The sequence below is a fragment of the Mizuhopecten yessoensis genome, unplaced genomic scaffold, assembly GCF_002113885.1.
Source record: "Mizuhopecten yessoensis strain PY_sf001 unplaced genomic scaffold, ASM211388v2 scaffold245, whole genome shotgun sequence".
Lineage (NCBI taxonomy): Eukaryota > Metazoa > Mollusca > Bivalvia > Pectinida > Pectinidae > Mizuhopecten > Mizuhopecten yessoensis.
Window position 1 is genome coordinate 226,595 of NW_018403450.1, and position 12,456 is coordinate 239,050.

General features: G+C 36.6%; 1 protein-coding gene across 1 annotated transcript; it reads left to right on the forward strand.

The window, feature by feature from the left end:
- The first annotated feature begins 7 nt into the window (after nt 1-7).
- Nucleotides 8-11,210, forward strand: LOC110445142. The gene is made up of 5 exons (XM_021489570.1): nt 8-81; nt 4,192-4,886; nt 5,896-6,010; nt 8,614-8,759; nt 9,539-11,210. The coding sequence occupies exons 2-5, from the start codon at nt 4,297-4,299 to the stop codon at nt 9,654-9,656; spliced, it is 969 nt and encodes a 322-aa protein (XP_021345245.1). The 5' UTR covers nt 8-81; nt 4,192-4,296; the 3' UTR covers nt 9,657-11,210.
- The last annotated feature ends 1,246 nt before the right edge of the window (nt 11,211-12,456 follow it).

Here is a 12,456-nt window from a genome sequence, read left to right on the forward strand (position 1 = left end):
AGACAGATGTCAAGCAGACAGTGCCGAAACAGTGCAGACGGACGGTCATTTGATATCCTGGACAGGTCAACAGAATGTCATGTAAGCGACAGTTTGAAGAGAACGATAAAACGAAATATTTACTATGGGATATACTTTTTTCATTTTCAGATATTTTTACATTGACTTCATGACAATTGGTCCCGAATTCTTGATGTTTCGGTTGCTACCTTCAGATCTGAAAATAGGAAGTTTCTGTACTTTTTTGTAAGTCCAGCATGCTCTACCGATTGAGCGTATTTGCTGTAAAGACCTACAGTGATGTGCAACAGGTCCTTCACGTTATGTCATTTTTCCATTGGATTCTGTGTGAATTTACTTTTGGAAAATTAATTTCCTGGCTTTGTTTTTACTAAAAATATTGATGAAAGTCATCACAAGCTAGAAAATTATCAATAAATATCAGACATCGGGTTTGAACCCAGGACCCTCTGAACTTTAGACGGTTGCTCTACCATTTGAGCTACCCGGTCGCCTACAATCTACCCAGTCCAGTTCTGCTGCATTGTTATTATAATTTTCCAAATATGGTGAAGCAGAACTGGACTCAGGGTCGATTGTCATATTGTTATAGCAGAGGAATAATGCACTGCCAGGCCGGGTTCAAACACAGGACCCTCTGAACTCTAGATGTACGCTCTACCATTTGAGATAACTGGTCGCCGACAATCGAACCAGTCCAGTTCTGCTCCATTGTTATTATAATTTTCCAAATATGGTGAAGCAGAACTGGACTTGGTCGATTGTCATATTGTAATAGCAGAGGAATAATGCACTGCCAGGCCGGGTTCGAACCTAGGACCCTCCGAACTCTAGATATACACTCTACCATTTGAGCTAACTGGTCGCCGACAATCGATTGACAGAAGCTAAATTGTACCCAATCCAGTACAATGTAGCTTCTGTCAAGAGTTCTGATGGACCTGCGTTCGAATCTCAGTCTGGCCGTGTTTTTTTCCGCTCCTGTAACATTTAAATTGGTGCCCGTAACCAACTCAAGATTCAAGTTCAAGTTGAATACTTTACTTTAAGAAAAAGGAGGGAGGAATGTAGCCCGAGTTAGACATTTTGACTGATAGATGTCTGGTATTGGGCCAGAGTGGACTTCTATATGAAAATATGTATTTCTCAGACACCTTTTGGTGTCGAAAAGTTTGAGGTGCTGACATCAAAAGTCTTCCATGACTGCATGGTATTTAGAGGAAACTTTGGCTAGTTGGAGGAATGTAGCGGAACTGGACCGGGGAAAATGTCAGCAACCAGCTACCTCAATTGCTCCTAGAGGTCCCGAATCCCAGTCTGTACGTGTTTTTTTTAGCTCGGGCCATGTGAGCTTATGCTGCGTCGTCCTTCTGACGTCTGGCCGTCAACTTTTTCTTTTAAACGACTTCTTCTGAAGAACTGGAGGACCTAGGGTCATGATATTTGGCCAGTAGCTATAGGTACCTGGGATGGAGTGTCATAAAGTTTCTTCATTAAAATGACCTTGACCTACTTTCAAGGTCACAGGGGTCAAATATGTTCAAAAATTGAAACAACAATATCCTAAGAACCATTAGGACTAGAGTCATGATACTTTGGTATGTAATGTAGACCAGCAGTGCAAATCTTTTTCTTATTACAGTAATGAGGTCAAAGGTCAACTTCAAGTGCTAGTCAGGGGTCAAATGTCAACATGGGTTAAAAGCTTTATCAATCTTCTTCTCAAGTTCCATAAGGCCCAGGGTCATGATATTTGGCCAGTAGGTACTTGGGATAGAGTGCTTTAAAATTTCCCCATTAAAATTACCTTGTCCTAGTGTCAAGGTCACAGGGGTCAAATATGTTAAAAACCTCAAACAACAATATCCTAAGAACCATTTGGACTAGAGTCATGATACTTGAGTATGTTATGTAGACCAGCAGTGCAAATCTTTTCTTTTTCACAATAATAAGGTCATAGGTCAACTTTAAGTGCTAGTTGGGGGTCAAATGTCAACATGAGTTAAAAGCTTTATCAATATTCTTCTCGAGTTCCATAAGGCCCAGGGTCATAATATTTGGCAAGTAGGTACTTGGGATGGAGTGCTCTAAAGTTTCCTCATTAAAATGACCTTGAACTAGTTTCAAGGTCACAGGGCTCAAATAGGTTAAAAACTTCAAACAATGATATCCTAAGAACCATTTGGTTTAAAGTCACGATACTTGGGTATGTTATGTAGACCAGCAGTGCAAATCTTTTTCTGAATAACAGTAATGAGGTCAAATTTCAACTTTAAGTGCTAGCTGGAGTCAAAGGTCAACGTGGGTTAAAAGCTTTAATTTAAAAACAACAATATCTTAAGCATTTAAGAGATGTTAAAATGTCTTGTGTTCTAGTTACCAAATTTGGTCTAAAGTAACCTATATGTCAGTCTCATGTAACAAAAGAAACAGGTGAGCGATACAGGCCCTCTGGGCCTCTTGTTCTTTTCCTGTTACAACAGAATTCTAACCATGATGGGTTACTTTGCAAAAACATGTTTTTACATCAAAGTTTGTTATTGTGACAACAGTGTCTATATGGTAGTAATGTTAAAGTATAACTTTTAAGTTGGAATGAAAAGTGATCGATATCTCAACAACAGAGTAACTGATAATAATATTAATAATACCAGAGGAAACACTGGAAATTTTCTCTAACATGATGTCAAGCTTGATCAAAATAGGATGTCACAGGAAGTCAGAATAATTTTTGAAAAAATAAAGTAAATTAAAATAGAATCCAATGGGAAAATGATGTGAAAGGTATATTGCATGTCACTATATATAGCTATATCATAAATGTCAAATCTCCCTCATTAGGAGGGAGACTCCCATTTGACTAACATTTACCAATCTCCCTTGAAACTCCCTTATTCAAGTCCAAACTCACACAAACTCAAAATCTACATTTTGTAGTCAAAGGATCTCCTAGTTACTGCAGTGTGTGTGTAATGATGATAACAGGTGTGTCTAAATCAAAGGATCTCCTAGTTACTGCAGTGTGTCTGTAATGATGATAACAGGTGTGTCTGAATCAAAAGATCTCCTAGTTACTGCAGTGTGTCTGTAATGATCATAACAGGTGTGTCTAAATCAAATGAATGCTTTGTATAGTTATTTTGATACAAGAAAAGAATTTTAGTTTGGATAAAAAAGAGATAAAGTGGCATAAAGCTATAGGTTTTATGGTAAACATTTAGTTATATTAGAAGCACTAACAATATAATATCGTAAACATTTTATTTATTGATCGAAACAAGCTCCTGTGGTAAGAGGTGGGGTTTTTTTGGGTTTTTTTAAATCCTGATATTTGATTGTCTTGAAAGTGGGCAAAGGTCATACATTTGAACAAATTTGATTGCTCTTTATTTATAAAATGTTTTAATACATTGTACCCCTGTGACCTGGAAATTGGGTCAAATTCTTTTAATTGAACAAATTCAATAGCCTTTCAGCCCCAAATATTACTGGCCAAATGTCATTGTCCTAGACCTTTTGGTTGTTTAATCTAAAAAAAGGTGATGTCAGACAGACAAAAGATCTAGATGCCGCATCATATTAAATATAAGCCTTTGTCAAGGTCTGCATTTAAATTCGGGACCTCAGAAGTCTTGGATGCATGCATGCCCCCTTGATAACCATGTTGGCTGACTTGTTGACTATAGTCATTCAACTGTTAGACCAGCTGATGTACCGTAGATATTGAATGGTTATAAAACTCTCGGGATATATGGACAAATCAGTCCTTGGAAATTTTCTAAGTAGATTAATATCATTAATGAGAAAAACATTTTGGTATACACATACAAGGCACTGACACTGAATGGAACAGTTCCCCAGTACCTTCAGGAGCTTGTCAGCCTGTATCACTGCAGTAGGAGACAGAATTCTTGTTGCGTGTCCCAAAATCTTGTACTGTGACCTATGGAAACCGGTGCTTAGGGAGGATTTTGGTCATGTTATATATATAAATGTCACTGTAGGATTACTATTTTTCATGTGTTGTTATGCGCCTATTAAGAGTAATTTTGCAAATTATATTGTGCACTATTTAAATGTTGTGTATTATTTATTATTATCATTATGCCCAATTTATTGACAAAGAGTTAGATCATAATAATGTGTATTTTAATATTACTTTTGTTACAGTGACATGGATTCAGAAATCAAGTTTGGTCAGTGACCTTGGTCTGGTGAAACCCTGCAGTTAACACCAGCATCTTAACCTGAAAACCTGTATGATAATGAACAACAATGTCGCAGGTTCTCATTTATGTAAGGGGAAATCACTCTGTGGAAGAATACTGCTTTTTCTCCCGAGAATTATCACCAGTCTTAATGGACTACCAGGAAGTTGGTCTCACACTTCTGTATGATACGAAAACAAAGCATACACATCTCTGTCTGCTTAAACTTGACCCCAGCTCCAAAAATTATAACGATGACAACCAGAAAAAAGAATCCTCAGACAACAACAAAACCTCTGGAAGTACAAAGTCACAAAATGACCAGTGTGTGGTAAAGGGAAATTGTGGAAATAGTGATTATCAGAGTCCCGGTAACTTGATGCGAGTGTCATTCTCTGATATTGTTCCAGTGAAGGAAGCGACATTGCAATTTGATGCTCATCTTGTGTCTTGTGTTTGTTGTGAACTGAAAAGGTCACGGATATTTAGGAGAAGGTTCCTGAAATTTGTGGCAAGGAATTTCGGATTTAAACTCTTTATTGTGCCAACTTCAGTGACTATCTCCCATGTTTACGAATTCTTTGATTCAGTTGTGCTTGTGCCTTATGTAGTGAAATTGGTTTTATTGTATCCAAGACAAAAGATTGATTATGCATGGTAAGTATTCTACAGACATTACATTACTGTAATGAGTTATGTCATTAATCAATTTAGTTGATATCTAGTTGTCCATGCCTCATATTTGATAGATTTGTCATCTTTCCCTTTATCTTTCGCTGTATTCTACATCGTTGTAAGCTTTTTAGCTTTTGGAGATGTCTTGATAGTTTTTCATTAATTATTTATAATGTCCAACCGGTTGCGCATAAAATGATAAAAGTCCATTATTTACACGTTGATGAGTTGTGGCAGTATATACAGTAGCCTTGTTGCTCACACATTATACTTGACAAAAACAGTTTTCTCTCTATATGAAACCCACGTATATTTACACACTTACCGTTTAAAGTTTGCACTTGTTGATTTGGTCTCAAAGTCACATATTACTTACAGCAAATGAAATCTTTGCATTGATTTTGTAAAAATGCCAGCTGAATAAGCAACCATGATATTTGTATATTGTATTTTTTTATACACCTGTCAAATTTGACGGAAGTATTATGGTATGGGGTTGTCCGTCCGGCGTTAACTTTTGTTTGTCCGGCAATCTCCTCCTACATTTTTCAACCTATCTCTTTCAAACTCGGTACACATTATAATCATGATATGAAGTTATGTCTCCCTTCAAAAAAGAATTTTGATTTTTCCAAAAGTTATTGCCCTTTGTTAATTTCAGTATTTGAATTTTTTTACAGAGATCTCCTACTACATTTTTTGACAGATTTCTTTAAAACTTAGTAGGCTATAAATAATCATGATATGTTGTTGTGTTTCCTTGAAAAGAATTTTGATTCAACAATTTTTGCAAAAGTTCTTGCCCTTTTTTCATTTCAATATTTGATTTTTTGTCCGGAGATTTTCTCCTACATTTTTAATAGCATGTCAGCTAACCACTCTTAGAATGATGCAGATCTTATTTCAATGTAAGAAAGTATATAACACTATATGGCATTCGACGGGCGTATATTGTTCTGCCCTGCGGTACTCTTGTTTGTGTGTTTTCCAGGAATTACAGAATGTGGAGTCAAATGGCCAAGAGAGTAATGTTTGATGATGCTATGAACTGGCTGTCAACACTGGGAGGAGGGTACTCATCACTTGGTGACTACTTCCAGCACCATGTAGGTATCAATGGGCACTATACATTACACACAGATGTGTAGTCCACACTAAATATCACGTCTGTACTACTTCCAGCACCATGTAGGTATCAATGGGCACTATACATTACACACAGATGTGTAGTCCACACTATATATCACGTCTGTACTACTTCCAGCACCATGTAGGTATCAATGGGCACTATACATTACACACAGATGTGTAGTCCACACTATATATCACGTCTGTACTACTTCCAGCACCATGTAGGTATCAATGGGCACTATACATTACACACAGATGTGTAGTCCACACTATATATCACGTCTGTACTACTTCCAGCACCATGTAGGTATCAATGGGCACTATACATTACACACAGATGTGTAGTCCACACTATATATCACGTCTGTACTACTTCCAGCACCATGTAGGTATCAATGGGCACTATACATTACACACAGATGTGTAGTCCACACTATATATCACGTCTGTACTACTTCCAGCACCATGTAGGTATCAATGGGCACTATACATTACACACAGATGTGTAGTCCACACTATATATCACGTCTGTACTACTTCCAGCACCATGTAGGTATCAATGGGCACTATACATTACACACAGATGTGTAGTCCACACTATATATCACGTCTGTACTACTTCCAGCACCATGTAGGTATCAATGGGCACTATACATTACACACAGATGTGTAGTCCACACTATATATCACGTCTGTACTACTTCCAGCACCATGTAGGTATCAATGGGCACTATACATTACACACAGATGTGTAGTCCACACTATATATCACGTCTGTACTACTTCCAGCACCATGTAGGTATCAATGGGCACTATACATTACACACAGATGTGTAGTCCACACTATATATCACGTCTGTACTACTTCCAGCACCATGTAGGTATCAATGGGCACTATACATTACACACAGATGTGTAGTCCACACTATATATCACGTCTGTACTACTTCCAGCACCATGTAGGTATCAATGGGCACTATACATTACACACAGATGTGTAGTCCACACTATATATCACGTCTGTACTACTTCCAGCACCATGTAGGTATCAATGGGCACTATACATTACACACAGATGTGTAGTCCACACTATATATCACGTCTGTACTACTTCCAGCACCATGTAGGTATCAATGGGCACTATACATTACACACAGATGTGTAGTCCACACTATATATCACGTCTGTACTACTTCCAGCACCATGTAGGTATCAATGGGCACTATACATTACACACAGATGTGTAGTCCACACTATATATCACGTCTGTACTACTTCCAGCACCATGTAGGTATCAATGGGCACTATACATTACACACAGATGTGTAGTCCACACTATATATCACGTCTGTACTACTTCCAGCACCATGTAGGTATCAATGGGCACTATACATTACACACAGATGTGTAGTCCACACTATATATCACGTCTGTACTACTTCCAGCACCATGTAGGTATCAATGGGCACTATACATTACACACAGATGTGTAGTCCACACTATATATCACGTCTGTACTACTTCCAGCACCATGTAGGTATCAATGGGCACTATACATTACACACAGATGTGTAGTCCACACTATATATCACGTCTGTACTACTTCCAGCACCATGTAGGTATCAATGGGCACTATACATTACACACAGATGTGTAGTCCACACTATATATCACGTCTGTACTACTTCCAGCACCATGTAGGTATCAATGGGCACTATACATTACACACAGATGTGTAGTCCACACTATATATCACGTCTGTACTACTTCCAGCACCATGTAGGTATCAATGGGCACTATACATTACACACAGATGTGTAGTCCACACTATATATCACGTCTGTACTACTTCCAGCACCATGTAGGTATCAATGGGCACTATACATTACACACAGATGTGTAGTCCACACTATATATCACGGCTGTACTACTTCCAGCACCATGTAGGTATCAATGGGCACTATACATTACACACAGATGTGTAGTCCACACTATATATCACGTCTGTACTACTTCCAGCACCATGTAGGTATCAATGGGCACTATACATTACACACAGATGTGTAGTCCACATTATATATCACGGCTGTACTACTTCCAGCACCATGTAGGTATCAATGGGCACTATACATTACACACAGATGTGTAGTCCACACTATATATCAGGGCTGAACTACTTCTAGCCTTAATTTTCCGTTTAGCAAATGTTGGCAAAAGATTAACGGCAAGTTTTTCTTCACCAAATGAGGTTTTGCTAGCATTTTCTTGTACACAAATTTGATAATAGAAATTTGTTTTCATGACAGTTGTCTGGTTTTTAAAAAGTGCATTTTACAGGATCAGGTAACCGTTTGTGTTGTGTAATATAATTGACCTGTATTGCTGTAATTGTTATAACCACTGGCTGTTATGTAACAGGCTATACACAGCAATATTTTATCAAACTGATAGGTCTGTGGCATTATATCACAATGACACGACCATGATCATGAACTAAACCGTGTATGACCAAGAACCTTATTATACTTTGTACAATAAGGGTTCTTGGTCCTATTATTGTAAGATATGCATGTTTCAGGCCGAGGAAGCAGGGAGGATATCACTGCAGCAGCTGAAATTGTCTGAAGAAATGGGAGATCCTCTCAACAGTGCAAGGTGTAAGCTGTTCTATGCACAGAGCTTGATGCAGAGAGGCTATATCCGGAAATGCAAACAAATTGTCAGGTGAAGATATATATTCTGTGATAGATCTTTTAAGGGCAGATTACATATGCTTGTAGTAGCAATTAGGTCAGGTCATATAGAATGATGACTTAATATTTGAACAGTTATGTTTAGACTTTTATTTCATTAAAGGTGGATTTCTGTTAGTTTTAAACCAATGTTTAGCTATAGGGAAGATGGAAATCTTTCTGTTTCCATTTTCTTGGGAGTGTTAAACTTCATGTAAATACCGCTAGTGAAATCAAATTTGAACAGTACTGGAATACGATGAAACAGATATCTATTAACTTGAGCCAGTGGTAATGCTAACACTTTGGTTGAATGACTTTCACCTCTTAATTTTACTAGCTATATATTGTGTATTAAAATATTCAAATGGTACCTGGTAATTAAAACTCAGTGGATTTATAAAATGATATTGATGCAGAGAAATTGATATACAATGTATATAAATATATATATATGATATCAAACAATAAATAAAACACATTATATAACTGAATTATAGAGATAGAAAAAGTGCTTAATACAGAAAACTGAAAAAGAAACAGGATGTGTGATAGATTACACAAATTGTGTATAAAGTTTAAAAACAAATATACTGGATGAGTGGAGAAAATATGTACTGGATGTGTTGAGAAAAAATATACTGAATGTGTGGAGATATGAGTGTACTAGTACAAGTATGTTTATATTAAAGATTATTTCATAGTTATTAACTTACATATTAACTGTACATAGTTTATTAATGAGTTTTTTTGTATAATTTCTTCCAACAGGGCACAAGGATACTTCTGCAGGTCTTTATTGGTCTCGGATGACAAGCTTATGGCTTTGTACAAGTCACTCAAATGGAGGTTGAAGCACCTGAAGAACAATGTAGTTACAATCTCTTGACCTCTTGAATGGATTAGCTTTGTTCTAAGACCAGTTGCATTAAATTGTGTGCCTTATAAAAACTTAAAAACTATTGTTTCACTAATTATGTACATGATTATTGTTATTGTTTGTGCTAATGTTTATGTAGCACATACTTAATTTGGAGTATAAAATTATTTTTTTAGTATTTTTTAAGGATCAACAGAAGAATTTAATGAACAGTTTATAGCTAAGGCGTTAGTCGCAAGCTATTGTTGAGGAATATTATATTTGCAAGCAAAGACCACCCCATAAAACCACTCAAAACACAAAAATGAAGTTTAAGAACAAACTGCCAGATGTGTAAAAGCTGAAATGAATATTTCAGATTGAAAATATGCTTTTCAATGGTGGTTTGATAGAAAAATTGACATTCACAGTAATAAAGGACCAATCATCAATTATTGGTGATAATCGTTTATATCTAACTTTAGTAAGTTAATTTCAGAAAAGAAACTTTAGTGAGTTTTCTTTTCAAAATTTGAAACTTAACTTACAAGAGTTAAATCATGAATAACTATTTTATGATACACAAGATATTTTTATGCTGTTACATTTTAATCAATTATGAGTTTTCATATTACAAACCACTTCTTAAATTCAAACATCTGTTATGAAACTGCATAAAGGTAGAATGTTGATACTGGGTGAGTACCAAGTCAAAGGAAAATCTTCAAAACCATCATGTTTCATAAATCAGTAGTACATGTACTTTGCATAGTAGATAGATATTCCATGGGTAGTTTTGAAACGTTCAAACCTATTGTTCTGGTGTGTCTTCCACAACACAGAGGGACTATAATCATGATGTTTTGAAAATGTTCCCTAGTTTTACATGCAAACCATTTTGACTATCAAGATATTTGACAAAAGAAAAACTAAACTTACTGCATTTATACAGTATACCATGAAACTTGTTTTATGGTTACATAAATTACGGTAATAGTGTTGAAGGCGATTTTTCACAGATAAAGTTACGGATCAAACAAAGCCAATGGTGATGATGTAAGTAGTTAGACTATTGAATTATTTCAGGGCTTTCAGCTGACCCCTGACATTTAACAGGTTCGGAAGTCAAAAAACATTTGGAAGGTCCAAACATAAGTCAGCTAGACATGTCCTTCTATACCTGACAGTCGGAAGGTCATCTTAGAGAGATCAAAAGTCTACTGGTAGGCTATTTTTTCCTGTTAGAAATTAATTTCTTATAAGTTGTCTCCTAGTTCAGGTCTGGAATACTCTCCCATATGTGAAATTATTTCACTTTCCTGCTGCATTCATATCAGTGAATGTAGTGAGATTTGTCTTCCAGTGTTTATTTATGGTGACATTGTTAACCCATTCAACCGTAAAGCCATATGTTTACCTTACCAAATCAAAGACTGGACAAGTCCAGTTTAACTATGTAGGAGTGAATAAGTTAACATTGTACCGCATAAATGTGTTGTTAAAGATAACCAACGAATTTTGTTTTTATTTACTATGCACGCACATTTTTATACGCCCGTCGAAGACAGGGACGTATTATGTTATCACGTGAGCGGGCGGGCGGGCGGGCGGTCGGGCGGGCAAACGATGTCCGCTCGATATCTCGAGTAATTATTAAAGGATTAACTTCAAACTTCACAACAAGGTTAATTACCGTGAAACCTCGGACAAGTTGGATATCTGTCATTATCCGACCATAATTTGTGGATTTATGCCCCTTTATGGATTTGCCGAAACAGTGTCCGCTCGATATCTTGAGTAATTATTAACGGATTAACTTCAAACTTCACAACAAGGTTAATTGCCATGAAACCTCGGACAAGGTAGATAACCGCCATTATCCGACCATAATTTCTGGAGTTATGCCCCTTTACTTGCCGAAACAGTGTCCGCTCGCTATCTCGAGTAATTATTAACGGATTAACTTCAAACTTCACAACAAGGTTAATTACCATGAAACCTCGGACAAGTTGGATAGCTGTCATTATCCGACCATAATTTGTGGAGTTATGCCCCTTTATGGATTTGCCGAAACAGTGTCCGCTCGATATCTTGAGTAATTATTAACGGATTAACTTCAAACTTCACAACAAGGTTAATTACCATGAAACCTCGGACAAGGTAGATAACCGCCATTATCCGACCATAATTACTGGAGTTATTACCCTTGGTGTCATTAATGCGATGCATGCGTTCCATGATGTTGTATTGCACTCATTGATCTACCAGTTATGTTGAATGATTTCTCTTTTAATATCAATTACTCACAAATACTTCATATATTTCAATCATACAAACAACTGCTCATTCAATGTGTGACGGGCGTATTATATACCGCTCGCGATAACCTTGTTATGCCTTGTTTTAACATGAAGACAATTTGTTATTAATGAATACATGTATTCTGTATGTGTATGAATTTAAAATGTAAGGAATGAGAGGGATGTATGTCTATTCTAGACATCCCATTTATAGATTGAAGGAGAGGTACCATCAGTGTACCCAAAACGTAATACTTGTGGGAAATCAGCCCGAGAAAACGGCATGCAATTCAAAGAAGTAATTTTATGTTCCGGTATGCACTACCGCCAATTTACTGTATATCAGCTTTATTGGATTTTCATTATAGCCACACGCATACAGTTTAAGATTAGCCATAATTATGAAACAAAACTTTCTGAATTTAGTTGTCATGTGCCGCTATCTATTTGGATATCATTTTTAGAAGCTTACTTTTTCAAAACTAATGCAAGTTTGGAGTAGAGGTTTAATCAGAACTTCCTTTGACTAT